Source organism: Homalodisca vitripennis, chromosome 1 (assembly GCF_021130785.1).
Source record: "Homalodisca vitripennis isolate AUS2020 chromosome 1, UT_GWSS_2.1, whole genome shotgun sequence".
NCBI classification, from domain to species: Eukaryota; Metazoa; Arthropoda; class Insecta; order Hemiptera; family Cicadellidae; genus Homalodisca; species Homalodisca vitripennis.
In genome coordinates this window covers 21,142,755-21,167,409 of record NC_060207.1, presented here as the reverse complement: position 1 = coordinate 21,167,409, position 24,655 = coordinate 21,142,755, and the positions used below count along the sequence as shown (strand labels likewise).

The following is a 24,655-nucleotide window of genomic DNA, read 5'->3' as shown; positions in this document are numbered from 1 at the left end:
GGGCTGAGGAGATATGCTCCCAGGTATCTTTTCCGAGTTTCTAAGATGGTAGGACAATCTAACCAAATGTGCTCTGCTGATTCCTCCTCTTCTCCACAGAGTCTACATTCTTTAGTCTGGCTAAGGCCTACCTTCATATGATGTTTCCTTAGGGGGCCATGTCCTGTCAACATTCCTAATATTAGTCTTATATCCTCCTTATTCTGATCTAAGAGAGCTGTCCACCCTTTAACGTAAGGAGAGATAAACATTTTGGATAGTCTTAATCCTGAAGCTCTACTAAAATTAATGTTTCTTATCCTCTTTGCCCAATCTTTGACCAGAGCTTTAATAATGTTGGAGAAGGCTATCCTGCAACCTGGCTCAGGCCCCATCATTGTGGATTTTGCTCCCTTTTTGGCAAGGATGTCTGCTTTTTCATTTCCATGAATGCCTTCATGACCCGGTACCCAACCGAGTGTTACTCTGTTTTTCATTATCAGCTCTGCTAGAGCATTCCTACATTTCCAGACCGCTTTTGAATCAAACGAACAGGTATCAAGTGCCTTCAGTGCAGCCTGACTATCAAAAAGTATTAGGTATTTTAATCCTTTTGTTCTCATTTGTATGAGTCTTCTGGAACATGAGTCTATTGCCATGACTTCCGCACAATGTGGTTGTAAAGGGAAGCAGTGGTTGCCAAAATTTCCATGTCCCTACTGCCCAAAAAAGGATAACTACTTAAATGACATCTGGGACAATGTTAGGAGAATTCACCGCCTAGTGTTTTCGTATTGGAATACAAGATTTTACATTCCATTAACGTCAGGACAACCAGAAAGGGAGGAAAGGCAACCTTTTATAAAAGTAGAGAAACATTCTGTATCTCATTCCACCGGGTCTAATAACATAAATCTTATTAAGACGCACACCTAAAAATGTCGGATAGTGAGAGGATCCAAATCATTCGCTATAACAGGATGCACCATGTGGTTGTATAGGGAAGCAGTAGGTTTCCCAACTGGCCCACCCATACATTCTACAAGACAAATGCCATGAATGATCTGTGCTTATAACCACATAACTTTGTTATTTGTATGATTCTTATATTCTCTTATACTTATATTTGATATACTGGATTGTAGGAAAAGCATTTTTCGAGTGTTGGCAGTATTTGATATTATGAATTGAATTGTATTGTATAAAAAGGAAAGAACACAGGAAAAGGGGAGACAGGATACAATCTGAAACTGAGGAAAAGATCAGATTACATGTTGGTCTAATGAATGATATGCAAGCAATTAAATCAGCTGACCTAACAATATCATGTCCTATATCCATATTTGACATACACAGTTCCATGGCCTCTCTGTCCAGCTGACTGTATTGGATGTCATATATAGAAAGTTATTTATTAAATTTTCCCTTAAAACAAAATCCTAATTGTAAGACTTCCTTTTGACCTTCTTACGTTCAATAAACAGGTGTCCACAGCTTACATTATTATAATTATACTAAAAACCGGTTCACATTTTTTTACACTTACGAAGTAAAATTTCTGTTTACTGTGAACACATTGGTAGCACAAACATTCACAAATAAAAAGAGAATATAAATAATTATATTTTTGTAAACTCCTTACAAGATGATTGAGTTCACAGGTATGTAGTTTGATTATTACTATGAAAAAATCCAATACAATGTGGTTTTTTTTTAAATTTTTTCACGCTCTAAATCTTTTATACAAGTAATTACAGCTTAATTTTGAGATCGGATATTAGACTAAAAATAAATTCTTTAAACAACTAAAAGATGTTTATTTTGTTCCACATCTAAATGTGCGCTATAATAGACAGTTAATACTTATTATTCAATATCTATATAATTTAATCTACTTATAAAATAAATATTAAAGCTGAATTTAAAATTAACAAATTTATAAAAATATACTTGGAATTGATCGACTGATTATCTTATTACTTATATTTTCATTTTCAATAAAAATAGACACCCCAACAAAATGTATTCTTAACTATAAATTAGTGAAGAATGGTGTTAGATTTACTTGATCTTAGCCTAACTGAACTACATAAATTATGTATACATCTCAGAATCACAATATTTACATAGCTACGCTCAATTAAATACCTGTACGCCAACAACCCCAATGTGGGGTCTCCAGCTTTCAGCGTTTAAAGCACTTTTTGAAAGTAACAATTTGTTTCCTTAATTAGAGTACGTGTAACTCGTAATGTCAGTACGTCTCGTCCTCGTCACTCTGGTCGTCCGCTCGGAGCACAGGACTGCGGTGCGTGATACTCGAGTTCCTCTGCCTATAGTAACAGATCACACACTAGACAACATCTAAGACTCACTGGGCTCTTCGTCCCCCTCCTCACCATCATCCTCAGATTCCTCTTTACTGTTCCAAAAACGCAGCGTGAAAAATACAATAGCAGATTAATATAAAAATCACAAACATTCAAAAATTACATTTTTTTTCTCTTAGGACAAGAAGCTTAGAAATTTGCATCTAATCCGATAAGGACCTTTATGCTGCTTCCGGAGTGACAGGATATTCTGGATAGGTAAGGTTAGGAGTAGAGGCCGCCTCCTGTCGAGATTCATGGGGAAATATTTAGGGCACTAATCTCAAGTTATGTCTCCTCAAAAGAAGGGAAAGCCAGCTCTGAACCAGCCTCCCCAGTCAAAGGAGGCACGGGAGGGCACACCCTAATGTCTAGGTTGGCAAGAACCTTTGACTCTTGGGGAACGGACCCTATTGTGTAAAATACAACATTTTTAGATTAATTACGGACCACATTTTTTAAAATAAAAAATTCTTAGATTAATCAGGTCCTGATTGAAGTAAGTGTCAAACTACTTCATGACCTCATAAGTTCTTAGAAACAGAAAAATAATTTTTTGAGATTTTCTTGGTTGTACAGGAAATTTCCGGCTTATTCCCGGCTTTCCCGTTCATTTCTTAAAATATCTTTGTCTACTTGCCTTGCAAGATTTTGGTCTTTATAAGATTATAGACAATAATAATCTTTATTGGATGCAAGTCCAATCTGAGCTTGTCTACCACTTAATTTAAAGACTTGTTTATCAGCTTAATATAAAATACCAAAATGTAAGTGCAAAACTAACACAAGATGTAAGTTTGTAAGGTGCCTGCACGCATGCTATAAGTACACATGTGGATTGCAAAAAGAAGGCAACAATGGTGGTCACCTGACCTAGCTATATGTATCTAAATGTCTTTCAGTATTGTTTTTATTGGTTATTCAGAAAGATACCTCAAACATTTTTGTATTTATTCTTTAAACATTAAAAAAATATACACAGTAAGACAAAAGCTAAAAAGCACTTGATGTGTATTGTTATATCTTTAAAATATGACACCTTCCATGATTCTACAAACAATAATGAGGGCTTAAAAGTGTTTGATGTTTAAAATTATTGTTGTAAAGTACAACTCAAAGTTTGTTTCGCTGCAGCCAGTTCTCTACAATGTTATAATTAAAAAAATTTAGGTGTTTAAATAAACCATTTTTAACAGCAAGTACTTTCAAAATCCTGAGATGCAATAATCTTACCTCGTTTGTAAGTGTTTGACTTGAACTTCGAGGACTTGAACTTGTTCTTGAAGGACGTCATTTGATCGTTGTAATTTCCTGTAATCATAAAACACTCACTGTTGGAATTTGAGATTTTACAACTTGAAATATTTATATTCCAAAATATTGATCTAAAGTAAAAATATTTATACATATAAAAATTATTATATACCGTGTCAACAATAACATTTCCCTCCAACTATTAACTGTCTATGGTGAGATAATAAGGAAATCTTATCGAACAACATTTAGAATTTACATTAATATCTTGAAATAAGTTATTTAAATCATTATTTTGCGATGAAAGTAGTAATATTATGACACAATAATCAAGATAACATAATGTATTAAATGGTTTGGCTTAGATTTAAAAGACTTCATGGGTCAAATGCTTCTTGTATTGATGAGTACATTATTATTTCTTACAGAGTGATGTCATCTGTCAGTATAATCAGCCCTGGCACTCAAGAGGGTTTCTAAAAAAGGACCAAATTAGAAAAAACTTCTCCCAACTTCCAAGGTCGCTTTAGAAAATTGAACCCTTCGTACACCACTAATGAATTCCATAATTTTCCTTTAAAGTCAAGACATCTATATAATATATTTTTCTTTTTGATTTCAAAGCTAATTTTGTATGTGTTATGAGAGGTAAAAACAACAACATATAAAACAGGGCATTTTAGTTAAAATTGGAATATTTATTGATATAAATCTAAAAATGATTATTTATTACTGTTATTTTGATCTAAATTCAAATTCATGGTACAAAGAAATAAAATTGAAAAATCATATAAACTACTAACTATTAGAGCATTTTCTTATCCAAGGTTTCCTAGATTAGGTCTATCATCCTATCTACCTGGGCAGATAAGGGACATACAGGTATTTTATTCTGTGGCTCTATAGCATGTGTGATATATTTGGCTCTGTATGACATGCAAAAGAGATGAACAGGTGGAAGGAGCTAGACAAAGGACACCTTCCTTCAGCTGCGGAATAAAGGTTGTCTAAACATACTTCCTAGTCAACCGCAATATGCACTGAGTGTGCGCCTGCAATTCCGAACAATTTTTGTAAACTAAAAAAATCTCCAAGAGACATAGTGTATAATTTTGGATATAATTGTGTTTGGCATTTCGGTCAAAATGTATCTTTGGAATATAACCGTCAACGGCGTCAGAATGGTCTTTCTTCCTAATATATGCTATAGTGAAAAAAATGCTAAAAAAGCTATTAGACCATTACGGTTAGGTCTTGTTGTGAGAACCTTCTAAATTATGCAGGATTTGATATACACCATCTCTATATAATGGGTAAAGTTATGGGATACAGTGTCTCATACAGGAATTACACAATTGACGAGCAGGAGGTTGAAACTTATTCTAATTGCACAGTTCTACAATTTCTTGATTCTATTATGTTCTCTTTTCAGAATGTTATTCCTACATATAGAAAAATAATATAAAGAATATAGACATTATTAGAGACAGCAAGAGTTGTCTTGTACTTCTAAATCTGTACAGGCTTCCCAACATACCAAGTGCACACTGGCTTGTGTAACAGTAGTACAAACCTTATATTATTAGTAGCCGAGTCGATTTCATCTTCTGCCACAGCAAGCTCTCTCTTCAACTCTTCCACTCGACTCCGTAACCTCTTTACTTCGGTTTCATACTGTTCGGCTCTCCTCACCGCATGTGCTAGTTCTGTTGTTTTGTCTGCCACAACCTTCTTCAATTTACTGTGAGCGTGTTTCAGGTCTGTCAATTCCTGTAAATTAACAACTGTTGAGAGCAGGATAGCTAGTAAGAGTTGTCCTCAACCTGCAACCACCTAGGTGTTCCTTTTCTTAATTCCTGCTTTAAAAGTACTAAAGGCAAACTATACTGAAAATATAAAAGCAAATGTGTGTGTTTGAAATAAAATTTCTAAAAATCTATTGATTTATTTTTATTTTTTAAATTGTTTATTGATTACATCAATAAACAATAACAACATAATAATATGTTATTGTTGGACATTATAATACAGGAGATACTAAATACAGGGAGTCAATTAACACTATGGGTGCAATGGTCATTTCCCAAAGTCATACTTATAAAATGCTGGAATTGTTCAAAACATTTGACAGCGTTTGGGGAAAACTATTGAATGGTACTTAATAAAAGATTTTCATAACATTTTTGCTCTTTCAGCAACAAATTGAACCTCCCAACATGGCAAATGAATATATCCAGGTGGTAGAATTGTGCTAAGACACTAATGATGGATACTGTATATCCATTTATATATTTCAGAACATAAAAGAAAACATGTACTTAACAAAATGATCGACGGAGTACAGCAGAATATTCTATGGATTCACCCACTGTGTAGTATTATTGCCCGCAGTTTTGTTTATATCATCTGACGGGAGGGAGGACACAATAGCTGGCTCACTGTGCATGAACTCACAGCTACAGTGCTACAAACGGCTACAGAAAATATCCTCAGTCTCACATCACTGTGTCTTACAAATTCTTATCACACAGCGATCATTTTGGTATTTTATACACAACTTATATCCTGTTATTAAGATTTCACTTGCATCTTAAAACAAAACAATTTTATAATTAATTATAAGCTACCTATAAAATTGTATTATTGTTATTTCATATGCTATGGGCTCAGAATATAACCAAACCTACAAACAAAGTACAAACCGCACTACATTCAATAACTACAGTGCAACCTCATTTAGTCAGACTAGCCAAGACCACCGCCTACTTAATATAACAAAAATCTGGGTTAAACAGAGAATGTTGAAAAATAAAGAACAACGTGTAAAAATATACATAATTTTTTTATTACGGAAAAACACTTAAATTAGACATCTGGATAAAGTATAATACAGTCTAGTTTTTCTAAAAGAACTTTGTTAATTTGAGTTTTGTCAGGTTTGAATGTAGTTACCGTGGCATGTGGTCACACATCCTTTTTAACATGAGAAGTTCAGCAGGTGTTGTCTCTTCTTGTTGCTCAAAATAAACCATTAATCACCCAAATGAAATGCTGCTTCTGCATGTCTTATAACTGTGATATTATCAGTGTTTTTTTTTTTTTTTTATCAGTATCCTCTCTGTTATCGGCATCTTTACCGCAACATCTCGCAATACATGTAATACGGTTATCAGTAAGAGTACCGTAGCCTCTGTCATTGTCAGCTTCACACCAACTTTCAATATGATTAATTCCAACGTCTTAACATCTATCGACGTTTTTAAACATCCCTAACAACTCCTGAGGTTACACTTTGTTGTCAGTTTTTCTCCCCATGACTTCAGTCTGGTTCTCTGGCAAGTCACAAACATTAAGCCATAGCTTCTTCCATGACTTATGAGCGCTTCTGCCAACTTGTTCCCATGACCCGGAGACCATGTACAAAGCTGTTTTCTCACTAAAAGATTTTAGAAAGTCCACTATACCCTGTTCTTCCCCTTCAACTGGAGTCTATGCTTTCTAAAACACCTTGATCTATTGGCTGAATCAGCGCAGTTACATTAAATACAGTAAATATTTAACTGTGATGTCCCCTTTGTGATTCAAGAACCGTGTGTATAGGGGCATTATCAATAAGCGAGACAACTTTGATAGGCAAGCCACACTACTTTAAATATGTCATGACACCAGGAACAAAACACTCAAAGAACCAGTCTTTAAAATTCACGCTGTTCATCCTACACTCTTTTGGAATCGATATATTACTGGTAATGACTCATGATTGACATTTTAATACTCAGGGATTTTTTTTATTTATCTATTAAAAGTAGCAGAAATTTATGGTTGCATGACGCATTGCTACAAAATATTATGGTAAGGCGATCACATTTTTTTGCTTTTTTAAAGCATTTTGCTTTCAGACTCATCAATTTTCAAGCCAGTGTTTTGCTTGGTAACATATGATAAAATAAACCGGTCTCGTCAGCATTATAAATTTAATCTGCTGATAAATTCTCTTTCTTTACAAAATCTTCAAACTCTTTCTTGAATTTATTGGCCACTTCAACATCGCAAGACAAGTTTTCATCAATTACAGTAAGTTGGTGAATACCATGACGTTTTTTCCACCTGTCGAGCCAGCCTTGACTGGTAGTAAAATTTGGATCACCACCTGGAAAATGTTTATTCAAACTGAGAGCCTTTTGCTGTATAGTGGGATTTGATATTGGTAAACCCCATTCCCCATCTGCACAAAACCAAACAAACAATGCTTCATCTAGCGATTCATTTTTAGCTTTCTTTGCTGTGCATCGGTTATCAACACTGTCTTTAAACAAAATTTTAAAACATAACTCTCGTATGTTTTTCTATTTTTCTTTCAGTCTGAGACCGTAGAAGTTCCAATACCATAATCAGCTGCAATTAACTTTAATGGCTCACCTATATCACTTCGTCCCAAAGCTTTGTGCAGTTTTTTTATTATTACATTAACATTTTTAAGTTTTGTTACCATTGTTTAAAAACACATAAATTTACTACACAACTGTACATACATAACAGATAAAATCTATTGGTGTTATAAATGAACTCACACAAAAACTGCACTGACACGATATTTCAGTGAAATCAACTGTGACACGTATACTGTAGTGAGTGGCGGCCTGAACTGAGTAGGTAGGCTATTCCCCCGTCACCACATTGTTATGCGTCTGGCTGACTCATGGAGTTCTATCAACAGTCTACTGATAAACGTTTATCCCACACTCAGGAGTCTGGACGAACAACAAAAATCTAATGTTAAATTTTCCTTAACTGATCTGGATTACCCAGAGATCTGATATAAAGGGGTCCAACTGAATGAGGTTACACTGTAATTCAGCTGCTAAAAGAAAAACATGAGACGTCCTTGCATGTGCAGTCTCTCCTGTGTGTCTCTCAGTCCTTCATCAATATCAACAAGTGAATGCTAGATCTTACCTTGCCCCGGTCAGTGACCTCCTGCTGCAGCTGCCTCAGTTCAGTGTCCGCAGTAGATGTGGGTCTTCCCCGCCTCTCCAGCCGCTCCTGGGCATCCCTAAGTTCTCCCCGAAGCTTCTTATTATCTCTCTCCAAGTTCAGTTTCTCAGTCTCTAGACGTTCCCGTTTTCCCCACTCAGCAGCATTTTCTGCCTGTAGCCTCTCCAACTAAAATTTAACTTTTCTCAATCAGGAGGTCCTAGTAATAGTTCAGTTTATACATCTAGTCTTTTAAATGAGAGGTACAAAATGGTTAGAACTATGAAAACTACTGAAGAATCACATCTGAAATAAGATTAGTATTTATAGTCAATTAAACTATTTTAATAGTATGGGCTTAGGTAAGTTCAGTGTATTTTCCACTTGTGTAGAAAAACTTTAGGCACCTGCCAGTTCCTACTATCTCAATATTATCATACAAAGAAAAATATAATTGAAAGGATTACAGCAATATCAAGGTGGCCTCTCAAAATTTCTTTTCAAATTCACAGTTTTCACGGTCAAAAATTTCTGATTGTCTAGTCTATTTTCAAACCAAACAGACAACTGTAGTACTTTATTTAACCCTTACGTCAAGTGCAACGATGACGTTTTATCGTCACTAGCGCTATTTTCAAGAAATACCACAAAGCTGTGGTGGTGCACTAGCATTTCCTCGCTAGCAATATGCAAGAAATTCTGTGATGATTTATCGTTATCACCTATTTTAAGCTCCTTCGTTTTTATCTCTGTGTCTTTTGATGTGTCGACACAATATTGTGTATACCTAATAACTTTCATTTCTGTGATGTTTAGAAAATACATGTATCCAGTTCGGAAATACAAAGATAACAAATAAATACCAACACAACGCTACTGTGGGGCAGACTGCAGCCCAGTATTGCGGGTCAGAGGTGTAGCGGTGGACGAACTTCGGTATGAGACAATGACCGGTACACAAGGTCGTTTCAGTACAATCAACAAATACACCAAATACTTTCATCTGAACTATACTTAATTAATTTATCTTTTTTTGGGGGAGGGGGACAGACTTCGTTCACATACAGCAGTGATGTCATGACAATGTTTATACCAGAAAATTTAATAGCCAGCACTGTTCTCCAGTTCTTGTACCAACTGTCCGACAATGGTTGCAGCATGCGCTTCCGCCGTCAATTCTAGTGTTAAAATCCAACTGACATTCTGGTGTGCTCAAAAAACTGGGCTACACCTCTTATCAAACCGTCAAACATATTCTCTATGAATATGAAAATAAAGAATAAATAAATAAACATTATATTATTCAACGAACCGAACTCTTAAGCCTGTTTATAACACTGTAAATTTTAGGTCTGTGCTATCTATCTAACACATGTCTTTTCAAAACACTAATTTCACTCAAGAATAAGGGTTGGCCAACTTCGTCTGGAGACCCCACTTCGACAACTGAATAATACAAGTACAAAAATATTAAAATATATTAAGTACAAAAAACTCATTTATATCGTGTTACTACCGCTCTGCCGCTTCAAGCGTAACAATCTTTTAGTACTAAAGTCCGAAACGATCGGTCAGCCGATTTTAATTGTCCAATGCATTGTTACGTTTTTTTTGGGTGGAGGGAGGGCGGAGGCTTGCCGTGGCAAAGGAGTAGAACTAATCAAGATAAACTCACTACACTAGTGGAGGTGGTATAGAACAACCGGCGTCAGATGTAGCTCACCATCATATGTTAATCTCCATTCACAATTTCACAATCCCCGTCACGTAAAGTACGATATTTGAGATTAATCAGTTCTTGATTCAAGAAGCTGTCAAATTATGTTTTGATTTTATAAGTACATGGAGACGGAAAAATTATTTTTGAAATTTTCCCAGAAAAATTCCTGGTTTTTTCCTTGGTCCATTAAACTCTCGGCTAATTCCCGGTACACATTCTAGTGTTCTCAAAAAAACGGGTTGCATCTCTTTTCTAACTGTCAAAAAAATTATAATATTCACTGAACCGAAGTCTAAACCTGTTTATAGGGCGAACACTGTACACTGCACAATCTATCTTAACAAAATTCTTTCCAAAATGCTACTTTCATTCAAGAATAAGTGTTGGACAACTTCGTTCAGTGACCCATTTCGGCAACTGAATAAAACTCAAACAGAAAAACACTGTATCACGGTCACTACCATTTTGCCACATTACCGCTCATATAATAGCAGAGTATCGGCCGACTGTATTGTCCAATGGATTGTTACGTGTTTGGAGGCTTGCCACATCACAGACGTAGAATTTACCATGATAAACTCCACAACACTAGTAAAAGCAATTGACATCAGATGGGGCTCAAGATATGATGATAATTTTTCAGCGTGAAGATAATTTGCATCAATTGTTAATTGGAACCACAAGAATAGGTTTTTTAACTAAATTATCAAATCAACAGACACAAATTAATTGTACCTGAGCGCGAAGGTCGGCGAGGCGTCGGTCCATACCCTCACGACTCGTGGCTTCGTCCATGAGGTCGGCCTGTATCAGTGCCACAGTGTCCTGGTGTTGATCCTGCAACTGTAGCAGTTCTCGCACCGCCTCCTGCCGTGACACTCGCAGATCCTCACACTTGTCCCTCCACTCTGACACCTCCATCTCCAGCCGCTCCAGGCTACGATGCAAACTGAGTTTCTCCCTGGAAACACACTGTGTTTAGTCCAAACCGTACGGCTTTCGATTTTGTTGAATACAGTATTGCAGAAATGTAGCTAAACCATATTATGAAGCTACTTCACCTATTAAAGGTTACTATTATAAGACAACGTAAATTTAATATTTCTCATATTTTAAAGATTGGTAACAAGAAATCAAATAAAGTTAATTAAAGATTAACTCTAAGCTAGCACCTAAACATTTTTTAAATAATTACTATACTATTAAAGAGATTTCATAAAGTAAATGATAAAATATTTTCTAACAATTAAAATTCAAACCAAAATTTAGAAAAATCTACATATTAGAAATATTTTAATGGTGTCAAGTACAATAATTGTATGTTTGTTTTATTTTTTATTCCATTGCTTGAGTTAAATAATAATTACTAATTTTTAGCTCATTTCCATTGTATTTACTAATTGAAACACACAAAATTACAATGATGGATATGCTGATTTTATGGACAATGTTCTACCTCTCTGGATGTATCACATTGATGTACACATATTGCATGTGAACACCTACAATATAGTTAACTGAATATAATAAGCAGTTTATTTGACATGCTGTGATCCTCTTGATAAAGACGGAAAACAGGATAGGAAAACCAATTTTCCTGAAAAAATTTGAAATGACAATTCATTAAACAGATTTATAACTCTCTAAAATGTGGTCTAAGGAACTTTTCATGGTCAATAGAGTTGATAATAAAAAGTGAAATAAAATGTAATTCAAAAAAGGTGCTCTCTAATAACTTCAATCGTTAAATGGTTCTATAAAGTGCATACATATATTCTAGGAAAAGCTATATTTATTACAATATATAATGTACAAATGGTTTATGTAGTTTATCTTTTTAATTGCTATCTTTGATAATTTTACTAACTTCACTACCATCAACTTATCAAACTGGAGTAATGCAATTCTAGCATAATCTTTATTTCAATAAATTACTAGGACCAGATTTTAGAGTAATGTTTAATTGATATATTAACAGAACAGATTTTACTTTTGCTTATTTGTAATCAACCTCAAAATAGATGATTATTTTTACTGAAAATTTATTGCTTTGTGATGAGCACCAGATTACCATTTTATTCTTATTACTAGAATCTCCAAAGACTACACAATAAAAAATTCTGTAATCATTAAATTAAAAATTAATAATAAAAAACTCACTCTCTTTCCACTTGCAGTGTTTTTGTAGCTTCATCCAATCTTAGTTGTAGCATTGACAATTTCTGCCGCATTTCTTCTTCGTCTGGGGATGTAACAAATGGATCTTTTTTGTTACATCTTTTTAATATACTTTCTGCACTATCACTAATTGTACTGGTATCACATTCTCCATCCCTATCTAAAGTGGATTCTTTCCCATCGTACAGCTCCACGGCATGCCTGGGCACAGCTCCTTGAAGCACATATTCCTCGATTCCTGAATCTTTCTCTGCTGATGTCCTGTCGTCTTCTCCAGCTATTGTTCCATTATTCTCTGTTCCATGCTCTTCAGTGGGAACATCTTTTTCCGAATCCACACTTTCCAACGCCTCTAAAAGCTTGTGATCCCATTGACCAGCATGCTTCAGCAACAGTAGATGAATCTTTTCCAGTTCTTTCCTCATCTGTTCATTCTGAGTTTCCAATTCCTGACGTTCTCTCTTGTAAGTATTGATGTCTTTCAGTGACGTATCCAGTTTAGATCTCAACATCTTTGCTTCTTCTCTTGCTTTATTTCTCTCATTTCGAACCTAAGGCAAAATTTCTTATTTTAATGCAATACAGAATAAATTAAATGAAAGATAAAATGTAAATACAAATATATTAAACCTTTCAAAAATAATTAAAATCTCTTATTTAATTAACATAGAGGTTATTCAAAAGAATTTGGTAAAAAGGAAATTTTACTCCAATATTCAGAGAAAAGGTTTTTCTACTAACAAAAAATTTCAACTATTTTAAGTTTTATACCCAAACATAAACTTACATAATGTACATTTCCGTATTTCACAGTGTAAAAAAACAATGAAATACACCTGCCTGTATATGTAGATACAGTAGTAGTGTATCACGTCAGAAATATCTTAAATGGGCAACAAGAGATTTTAAATAATTAAAACAATTTATGAAACCATAAGGTGAAGAACATTAATCGTAGGAATAATTAATAACTTATTTCACTGTAAAATCAATTAATAATGTTAAACTAATAATGTTAAATTAACATTATCCTTTCTGAAACAAAATAATAATATGAACATTCTTAGGAATACAAAGTGGTGTACAATGTGCTAGAATTGTATTAAAACAAATTCCACTTTTCTTCATGGCAAATATGGAAAGCAATGGAAGTTCAATTTACGATACAATATTTACAATTAATGCTTTCATTATGAGAAATGATGTAATTCTAATGAATAATGTGCCAACACACAAGGTAGTCTTGTAGAGAACAAGGGAAACTGTATATTCATCGTTGCTTCACCCATATCCAACAACAGACATAAACTGTTTATACTGGTGATATTATTAAATACAAAGTTGAACTTAAACTGTTACTCAACACAGTACTGTAACAATGACTTGAGTACTCTGCTTTCTAGTCTTATAAACAAGATAGGATAGCAACAGATGCTTCAGCTCAATGTAATTAATTTTATAATTTCCAACAGCATACAACCAGTACGTTACGGTAAACATTGAATTTAAAATTACAGAGTGAATTTCATAAGTTGATAACGAATTAACAAAACATACAATGCATAAACCTTAATAACCCAGTAATTTTATAGAAAAAAAAATAAAACAATGAAGTAATAAAACAATATTATATAACAACAAAGAGAAACATTACATAGACAAACAAATATATAGTTGTTTTTTACTACACTATGTTTTACTATAATGTTATTTCTTAAACTTGTACATATTATTTAAAATCAACAATACATCCTTTTATATTTCCGGTTCATAAGTTGTCACTGCTCTTATTTAGTAAAATACAGTAATCATTTGTCATGTTTCTAATTATTATGATGCTAATTGTTTTATATAATTACTTATATAATATTAGTTTAATAACTAACCTTGCTCCATTTTTCCCTCCAATTGGCAGTACAGTCGGACCACCACCTCATGGTTTTCTCCATCTGAGCAGCTCTTGCTCTTGCTTCTTCCAGTTCTCTTTGGCGCAATGCTTCTTTCGCTTCCCACTCTGTGTCAACATAGCGGCTAGACATTGCACCTTCATGTCTGCGAGATGACGTGCTACTTCCAGAAGTGCCATGAGCCATTATCTGGTGATATCAATATTGTTTTAACAGCCATTTTGAATACTTGTAGTTGACTTATAAATAGGATGTAAAAACATTAGATGCCCTCGGATTAAACACCCATTAACTTAACTATCACCGTTCTTGGAAGTTAGTTCTTATTTTTAGCTGCAGCCAGTAAGAATGAACATGCCACTACAAGTCGATGTTTCTACTGTCTTGGTTCTGCAATATCTTTTGTCCAGAACAGTTATGTACAGTATTATTTATAGTTTGTTGTGAATCTTTTTTATGAGTGTAGTGAATATTTATTTGACTATAAATTATTTAGTTTCGAATGATCTTATACAGTTAATTCTCATACTGAGCGAAGTGAAATGCACACAACACGTGATGACTATCAAACATCAACGGCTGTAAATAACATTATGCTCTCATTACGATATTTTAAAACTTACAACACTGTGAATTGATTTATTTTAACCAACTTTTTCCTTATCGTACCAAAAGCTTGTCACACAGGTGGTAAGTTAAGAGCATATATACTACAAATATAATATTAAAATCGCTTGTTTTTAATATAATATGGACAAAAATCTATGTTATTTTGTGTTTGAGTTTCAATGGTATATATTGACCATTTATTCAGCTGCCGTTTATTCAGTTTTTGTATTGTTCGTGATTCGCTAAGAATCTCAATATGGACCATGTCTTGTCACAGTACATTTACTCTAAATTAGTTATTTATTATTCGATTTAAATAATGTTGGTGTCATTAGATTTGTGATAATATCCTCTAAAAACTGTTATTCACATAATTCTTGAGAAAAACTGCTAGTTTTCTAAGATATTCCAAGTTTTAAAGTTTGAATGGCCGTCATTTTGAAAAAACTAAAGATAATTTAATGATAATTTTTTTATAATTGGCCTTATTATCATAAACATTTGAACTAAATTTGGTCAAATTAAATTATTATTTTTTATGATATTAATTTTTTTTCTAAAAACCTCATGCAGACAGACAGATGGGAAATAAAGCATTGAAGACCCATGTTCATATGGTGAAATATATTTGTCTTGACCTGAGCAATAACCTAGTATACCTTTGTCCAAAGAGTTATAGGACACCCTATATATAACATGACCTATTTGTATGTAATATTCGATAGCAAAATTGTGACTAAAAAATTGACTGCAAAAAAGATCTTTTAAAACTGCTAATGCTAGGATCGAGATGCCGTGGCAAATGGGAACTGATGTTTCAGTGTGTGAGTGCTGTGAAAATACTATTATTTCTAGTGAAAGTGTGGCTGTTGTGCGAAGCATTTTGCAATAAAACGCGGCCTGCTTAAACATTGATGATGATAAATATGGACTAATTCTGTCGCTGAAAGACTCAGTTAAGTGGGTGTGTGAAACGATGTGAAACAAGGTTAGAATCTATGAAGTCTCAAGTTATCAACGCTGATGAATATTTGAATCTGCATGAATTGGTCAGGTAAGCTTTATGGTTCTTGTGAAAAATATAATTACTGACAATGTTGAAATAAACAAAAACTTGACAGTTTGTCTTGTGACAAATTTAATAATTTTCAAAGTGATTGCAAGGACCAATCCTGCAAAATACCATAAAACAGGATGATGTTTTCAAAATTAAAGACGTCAGCAGAAGTGTAAATGTAAAAAAAAACTTTTCCACCTAGCAGGGACCGCTTACTAGGTCACAATCAAAAAACGTGTTCCTCAAGCAAAGAGGAGCGAATAATCAAATTGATCATGTCGAAGGTTATACGGCAGAAGAGATATCTGACCCTGACGTAGTTACCGGTGAAAATGAGAACAATAGTTCCTGAAGTATTCTGTCTACAAAAAATATAACCAGTGCTAAACGATGATACAAGGCCTGGTCAATCAGATGTATGGCAGTGGCGAAAACGATAGTAATAGCCATAGAAGAACAAACCTATGCAAAAGTCGTAAACAGTAGGACCTGGAAGAAAAATCTTTAATGTATCCAGAATCGTCAAACTCAATGGGTAGTGAACTTAAGAATTGTGACGAATCTGATGTAATTTTATCAAAGAAAAATCAGAGAACTCTAAGAAGACAACAAATTTTGCCTGAGACTAGCAAGCATCAATCTCGATCCAAACCTATCTTTGGTACTAAAAATTGAGGTTGGAGTGAAGTTAGGCTTAAAACTGCTGCAACAAGGTTGTGGATCTTTGTTTCAAAGTTAGATATAGGAAGTTACCAAATCTGAAATTGAATCCTATCTGTCTAGTTATAACATCACCAACGTCGTCTGTGAAGAGGTTAAACCGAAGTATGACACATACAAGTCCTTTCAAGATTGGTGTCTGCGAAGAGATTTTTGAGACTGTTTTGGATCCTGAGTTTTGGGGACGAAGGTGTTTTGTGAAAAAAGTATATTCCACCACGAAGATACAATAGGCCTGATCATTTTTTAGGCCAGAGGAGAGGATAGTTTTAATTTCTCTACAACTACCCTCACCGATGAATGCACTGTTTCATTTGGTTTTGAATGTTTGTTTCTCAATATCCAGGGACTGAGGAAACAAAACACTTTGTGTTCGAGGACTTTCTAAAAGACTTGTCTGGTAAGTCATCTTTTGTCTTAATTTGTATTTCCGAGCACTGGCTCAACTTGGATGAACTGGCATTGCACGTGCCTAGTGGTTACCAGATGGCAAGTGCTTTTTTGTAGGAAGAACCATATCCGTGGAGGGTCAGCAATTTTTATACGTGTAAATATTGAATTTTAGAATTATAGACGTAAGTGATTTATGTAGAGAGCTTATCTTTGAAGTGGCCGTTATTGCACTTGATGTTTGCAAATTAATTGTGGTTAGCCTATATCATCCACCAGGAACAGACCCCGGTAAGTTTTTAGACTTATTTAGATAGGCTGTTATTGTTACTTTCTAAATGGGATGATTATACAATTGTGGTTGGAGGTGATTTAAACGCTGACTTTGATGTAAATCAATCCAACCGTAAAAAGTGTCATGACCTTTTTTAAATCTATTAAGGACAATATAATTGCTACTGTTTAAATAATACACAACTAGAGGAAGTGCCTGTTTGGACAATATTTTTTCCACAACAATACAGATAGGATTACTGATTGTCATAATTTAAAAAACTTTGTTTTTCTCAGATCACGATGGGTTAGTTGTTAAAATAAAAAATAACAGAAGCCTTGATAATACAAATGATAATCCCTCATGAGGCTTGTAAAAATCCTAGGTTTGTGTTTCCTAAAAGAAATGTGCCGTTACTGGTAAGATAGCTTAATAGTGTAGATTGGAATATTTATGTTGCAGCATATTTCAGATGGTTCTTTAATGTTTACTACTTTCTTTACATCTGTAACTAAGGTTATCTTGGATTTAGTTTTGTTAAAGTCAGCAGGTGGTAAAAACATGTCAAGCCTAGTAAAAGTAGAAAGTGGTACACACCTGAGTTGCAGGCTATAAAAAAACAAATTAATTGATATCCATTACTTGTATCGTTTGACCAATAGTCCTAGTCTTAAAAAGTTAAATTAGATGAGATGAAAAAAGCTTTACAAACATAAAATTTCTGAGGCTAAAACTTAGGTATAATAATTTGTATATTGATTCAGAGTTCTAATAAATTGTAAAGCGGCCTGGAGTCTAATAAAGAATGAAATGTTCTTTTCATAATAGGCCTAATGTTGTGGCCAAGGTGTCCCCTACAGTTTTCAATGAATTCTGCATTGAATCTGTGAGGAATATAAAAAAAGAAATATCACCTACTAGTAAGACTGTTTTAGATTTAGTAAGAAGTGACAATGTTTGTAATACTGAATTTGAATGGAGAGTGGTGACTTCTCAGGATGTATTAAGAGCAGTTAAATCACTAAACAACTCTGATAGTCAAGATTTGTATTTTATGTCAAATAATATCATGAAACAAATAATAAGTAGCATTGTTAGTCCTTTGACTATCTGTATAAAACAAATGTCTGCTAGAGGGAAATTTTTCCCAAGGAACTTAAAGTCTCTCGTGTCTGTCCGGTGTTTAAGAAGGGTCCTAAAAGATAAACCGGAAAGTTTTCGTCCTGTTTCAATTGTTCCCGTTTTCTCTAAAGTGTTTGAAATTATTATTCATGATCAGTTAAGTAGTTTCTTTGAAGGTCATACTATTTTGTCTAAATTTCAATTTGGTTTCCGTAAAGGGAGAGCGACCATGGATGCCATAGAGGAATTGGTTTGTCAAGTGTTGCATGTGTTCGAGAACAGGCTCTTTGCTCAGGCAACTTTATGCGACCTGCAGTAAGGACTTCGACACAGTATGTCATAATGATCTATTACTGAAGCTTGAATACTATGGTATACATGGATCTGCTCTGAGCCTTCTCAAATCCTATCTTGATAGCCGCAGACAGAGAGTGTGTATCAATGGGGAGTGGTCACAGGATATTGAACTCGAGTTTGGAGTACCCCAAGGTTCAGTTCTTGGCCCTCTTCTTTTCTTAATTAGTATTAATGATCTACCTTGTAATGTCAAGACCAAAACATTTTTGTACGCTGATGACACGTCTTTTTATTAGCATAAGTAATAGTATTAACGACCTTAAAATACTGTCCATTCTGTGATGGCTGATGCATCTGTATGGTTTGAAACAAATGCTTTTATCTTAACCAAAATAAAACTCAAAATATTGTGTTTACCTTAAGGAGGCCTTTTGATCCAACTGACAGTAATCTAATAACTGTAAATGATGTAAAATTTTTGGGTGTTGTCATAGATAATCAGCTTACCTGGGTATGTCATATAGACCACACTGTACCCAAGTTATCTCGAGTGATCTATCTTTTAAGGCGTTTAAAGTCACTTGTTACCTTAGACTATCTTAGAGTGGTTTACTTTGCTTATTTCCAGTCTGTTATTAAGTATGGTCTGTTATTCTGGGGAAATTCAGGTCGGTTAAGTGAAATTTTAATTCTTCAAAAGAAAGCTATAAGAATCATTGCTAATGCTGAACGGCTTGACCACTGTAAACCTATTTTTAAAGAACTTAAAATTATACTATTGTAAATCTTTATATTTTCGATCTTGTTGTATATGCTATTAACAAATCTTTTGACTGGTTGTTTAACGAGGATGTTCATGCTCATAACACGAGAAATAAAAATAATTTATCCTTTGTACACTGCAGGCTAAGTAAAACCTTGAAAAGTCATACTGTTTTGTCAAAAGAAAGTTTATAATAAGTTAAGTCACCTCATTAAAATGTACAATACTCAAATCTTTAAAAATAAGTTAGTAGTGTGGTTGTTGAAGAACCCATTTTATTCTTTGAGCGAATTCTTTACATGTCAAAGTATATATTTTTAATTTTGTACAGTAGGGTATTTTTATTAACCTATACAATAAATTTTAATGTCAAATATTTTTAACTAGGCCTATTTGTTTATTTAAAAATTTTATTTGTTATCTTGTTATCTATAAAAAACTTTTATAAAACTTGTTAAGTTCTCTAAATTTTTTAATGAAACTTGTTATTTTTTATTGTTATTTAATTTTAATATGTTGTCTGTTACATATATTGTTTTTAACGTAAACCTAAAAAAATGTTAAATTTTTTGTTAGGCTATTTTATAATTATAGCTAAAATGTTTGAATTTTCAATTAGTTTGTAACCCAAACTAGGACTTATGCCAAGTTTGACTGCTACCAGTTTTGTGATTGACAAAACCTGTTGGTAGATAATTTTGACGTTGTCCAATGCATGTAACTGCCTTACGACAATAAAGAGATTTGATTGATTGATTGATTGATTGATTGACTTTTGTTACTTCCAGGCTCAAATGAATTCACTTTTAGTGCAGAGGATCTCTGTGTGAAATGCTCCTTACAAACTTGAGTGCCACATTCACAGTAATTTAAATTACAAATTTGTTCTAGTATGTATTCCCTCCTTATTTAATAGTGTTCTAGCTTTACGGTTAGAATCTAAAAGTTACAGTATAGCATTTTTCATTCTCTCTCCATCCCTAGCTAGTAAAGGAGAGTTTTCCTAATTAATTATATTTTTGTGTTGTTTCAGACGGTCTTGTTTAGTGATACATGCAGTCATTTTATAGGGAATGTAATGTATTCGCCCCTTCATGAACATGTTCACTTTTATTTCTTGACCAGGTGGTTCAACAAATTCTGCATTGGTTGTGTTATGGAGCTTTTAAAGTTTTTACCGTGGGCGTTTAATTTTGTAAACCACTATTTAAAGTTTAATTTAAACACAAAATATTTGACTGAGCAAGTTTTGGGTACTTACGAATTAACGCCACCTCAGCAAAAATTTAATACAGAGAACTGTTAAAAAGATAATGGCCTCCAGATAATATTGAAGCACCATTATTATTTTTATAGATATAAAAACATAGCTGAAGTATAACTTTAAATATTTACGTTATTTGGTTTGACCAATATTTGATTTTGTATTATTTTGAATCTATCTTGAATTCTTTATCGGTCCATTTTCCATCTAAATCTTAGAGAATACTTCTCTTTACATAAAGTCTTTTTGGACTTCTAAGGGTTTTGAAGTTAAATAGTGTTTTATTTTATATTTTGTCACCAAAAATATAGGTTTAGATTGTCTGCACTTGATAACCATTAAATTTTTGCTGCTATGGTGTTTATACATAAGTACCGTTTTGTTAATTTATCACAGCTGGAACCTATACTTTTGAACGCATAAATTCTCAGGCTGCCCATGATGGTATTGTCTGGTATTTGTCTCGTGATTCGATATATTTTTAATTTCCATGTACGTTCTTATACCCTATTGTAAATATATAACGTAGATTTTTATCCCTGAACTTACTTCCTTTAAGGATGGTGAGGGGGAAAGGGGGTTACGATAACCCACATTTTTAATAGTTGTCAAATTATTATAACATTTTTTCATAACGAATATGTTTCAATGTCCACATTTTAGAAAACTTCCCAAAAATTTGCTATCACCCCAACTTACTTTGTGAGGTCAGAAAATATAGACAAATGAAGTAACAAGAGATATGGGGGTACGATGAGGCCGATTTTTATTAGTTCCGCTGAAGTGAAAATGTATAAATATGTGACCATGGAAGACATCATAATCCAAAGTCTGTATTGAATATGCTCAAATGGTCTCTTTGGTAGGGTACCAGGCCCCAATTTTTAAAAGTTATCTGACCTTGAACAAATCTGTTCTAAAACATGTGTTTGCTTCAATTTCTATTTTCTGGATAAAGCACTGAACATTTTTCATATCCTTAACTTATATATTTATTATTATTAATTAACTTTTTGGGGATCAGAAAATCCCCTTTTCAAGGCTGATGGTGATGGATGAAAAAAACATCCCTCCAAGTAGTACCCTACCACTAAAAGATCAAATTATAGAGAATCTAATCACATATGCTCTGGCCATTACTGCGAGCTGGGAAACTCAATTTGTCAAAGGAAATAAATATTGTACATTTGCCTCAATATAACTTCTTACTAGGCTATCTTGGAAGAAAAGTAATTCCATTTTGAATATGTTCTACAACTTTGTTATATGTCATTTTGGTATCAATTTACATTAACGTGACCATGGAAAGGTATGTTCATTTTTTTTTTCCTGAAAACTACAATTTTTCCTGAAAACAATATTGAAGAAAAAATTCGTCGGCAACAAAAATCAAAGGAGATACGATTTTTTTAAATCATCTGAAAACTCCGTTTTTGACAGTTTCCTATAACTCCATGTCTGCTCAAACGCAGTATAGCCAGATTTTAAAAACTGATTATCATACCAACAATGAGAAATTATCGTACTTTCATATAAAATAATCGTACCAAACACATTTAATGAAAAAGTATGTTATGTTTGTATAATAAATTATGTTATAATTAACTTTTGGTTTGTTACTTGTATAAATTTGTCAAAAATCTTTCATAGTACGATAATAACTACATCGCGTATCTTACCGGCGCATAAAATCAATGAAATTATCGTACCTCTGGCAACACTATCCATATTTGACAGTTTGGTATTACTCAAATAAAGAAGGGATGCCATTTTGAACTACCGTTGTTCCTCCACGTCTATTCTTAACCTCCTAGTTCAGTAGTGGTAATGGCACACCTTTGTGTTGGATGTTCGGTATCTCACGTGGAAGCAATTCGTAAAGACGAGTCTGACTAATACGTTAATCCTGTCAACGATGCCTGCCCGCTGCACAGTGCTGCGCACTGCTTGCTCTTTTAGAAAAAAAAATTAACTCAAGCTTGCAAAAGTCGAATCCCAGATCACGTGATGCCCCTGCTCCTTAACGCAATAATGTCCGAAAGGCATCAATATAATACAATAATATACTTTCCCCCCAGTTCATATGCACCTGTGATAATAATACTTGACTATAAATGCCCAACCCATGAAAAAAAGTCCATTTTCCATGGTCACGCTAATGTAAATAAATACCATCATTTTCACCCCCTTAAACCTTATATTGTATTTTTCAGAAGATTTCAATATCCTAGGTTAATAACGTAAATCTCATAAATAGTATGGATGAAAAACAAATTTAATGCTAATTTTTTACAAAAATAATAAATAACCTAGACCTTACAAAATAAACACTTACTTAATAAATTAGCAAAAGCTAATCTAACCATACCTTCCTAATTGAATATATACATACAATCTACTTTAAACCACCAGATAACTTCTGGATAGTCTTTAATAAGCGACCTACACTCTTCATTCGATTGCTATTATTGAATAGTTCAATTGTTTTTATCCTAAGGAACAATTTGATATTACAATTTATTTAATTAGCTTAGCATATTATTTCAACTTATTAGTTATATAGTAATTTTAATGTAAAAAATAAAGAGCAAGAAGTAACTAATATTTTTAAATTTTGAAAATAGTGATGAATATAAGAAAAATATGTGAGATATTTCTCACAAGTGACTGTTTAAGTAGCTTCAACATACGGATTTGGCTACCGCAAACCCATGGGAACAATCCTTTCCTCCATTTCACAAAAGCGGCTTACTCGATATCAAGTTGGGTAAGTTGTAATATTGTAAGGTTTCTTTAATATCTTAAGTCTAGGCCATTGTTGGTTTTGTAATGTTATTGTTAAATTTATGTTTTTAAAATTATAACGTACAACATTCTTCTAGTTACAGTTAGGTATATTTATAACTCTTATCTTATATGATTTTTACATATTGAAGTTGGGTGGTATATCGAATTGTTCGATAATAGCAATCAAATAACGAGTGTATAGGCCTACCGCTTATTAAAGTCTCCCCTAACTTCCAAACAAAATATATCATTCAGATTAACTTATTATTTCTAACATGTACCCTAACTGGTTAAGCCAATGAAAAACTAAAAAATTGTAACCTGTAGGCTTAATCCCTCTCAACTCTGGTTAACTGTAAATTTTACTTAAAAACAATATCAGATAGCTTAGAATTCTGAAACAAAAGTACATGAAGGATATTTAGTATTGATGTATCATAGCCGATACTTAATATATATACAAATCTAGAAAGTAATCTGATTGCTAATTTTCATTTCCTCAATTCCTAGTTACATACCAATCAACTTACCATTTAAACTAATTACGCCTATCGTCTACAACATAAAAATAAAATAGTCTACATTAGGCTACGAAAACAAAACGTAAACTATATCCTACCTGACGATTTTTCCAAACAAAATATATTTAGGCTAAACTTTCAAGAGTACCATGATTCCACTAATCTGGCTTAGCATTAATAGTCAAGTTTCCCTATTAAACCAAATTAGCCACTAATTCAAACCGAAAAATGAATGTTTACACATTTAATTTCATAAACAAGAATGACAACCAATCAACTTTAATCTAAACTGACGTTTTGTAAATCACACATTTATTGTAGTGCCCACTTGACTCAGTCACTTCAGCTGTCGCCTCCGCCTGTCACCAGGTAAGGCTAGAATTACTAGACTCGAAAATGTTTACTACCCCTGCACTTCACTGCGACTGAAACGACAGACTCGTGTTTCTGGCATTACTGGCCTACTTGCA

General features: G+C 33.5%; 1 protein-coding gene across 1 annotated transcript; it reads right to left on the bottom strand.

Annotated features, from left to right (window-relative positions):
* Nucleotides 1-1,775: 1,775 nt before the first annotated feature.
* LOC124357985 (coiled-coil domain-containing protein 102A) lies at nucleotides 1,776-24,655 on the bottom strand. The gene is made up of 8 exons (XM_046810166.1): nucleotides 24,284-24,655; nucleotides 14,361-14,570; nucleotides 12,457-13,025; nucleotides 11,032-11,257; nucleotides 8,559-8,765; nucleotides 5,176-5,372; nucleotides 3,582-3,659; nucleotides 1,776-2,312 (listed from the first exon to the last, which is right to left on the bottom strand). Exons 2-8 carry the CDS (start codon nucleotides 14,565-14,567, stop codon nucleotides 2,234-2,236), a joined length of 1,563 nt encoding a protein of 520 aa, XP_046666122.1. The 5' UTR covers nucleotides 14,568-14,570; nucleotides 24,284-24,655; the 3' UTR covers nucleotides 1,776-2,233.

What these genes read in the sequence shown, in the direction of transcription:
- LOC124357985 (XM_046810166.1), bottom strand. Translation starts at nt 14,567, where the DNA reads ATGGCTCATGGCACTTCTGGAAGTAGCACGTCATCTCGCAGACATGAA. An exon ending in ACACTGCAAGTGGAAAGAGA is followed by an intron (nt 11,258 to 12,456) that starts GTGAGTTTTTTA and finishes GTGTGTTTCCAG; the next exon opens with GGAGAAACTCAGTTTGCATC. An exon ending in TCGGCTACTAATAATATAAG is followed by an intron (nt 3,660 to 5,175) that starts GTTTGTACTACT and finishes TTATGATTACAG; the next exon opens with GAAATTACAACGATCAAATG.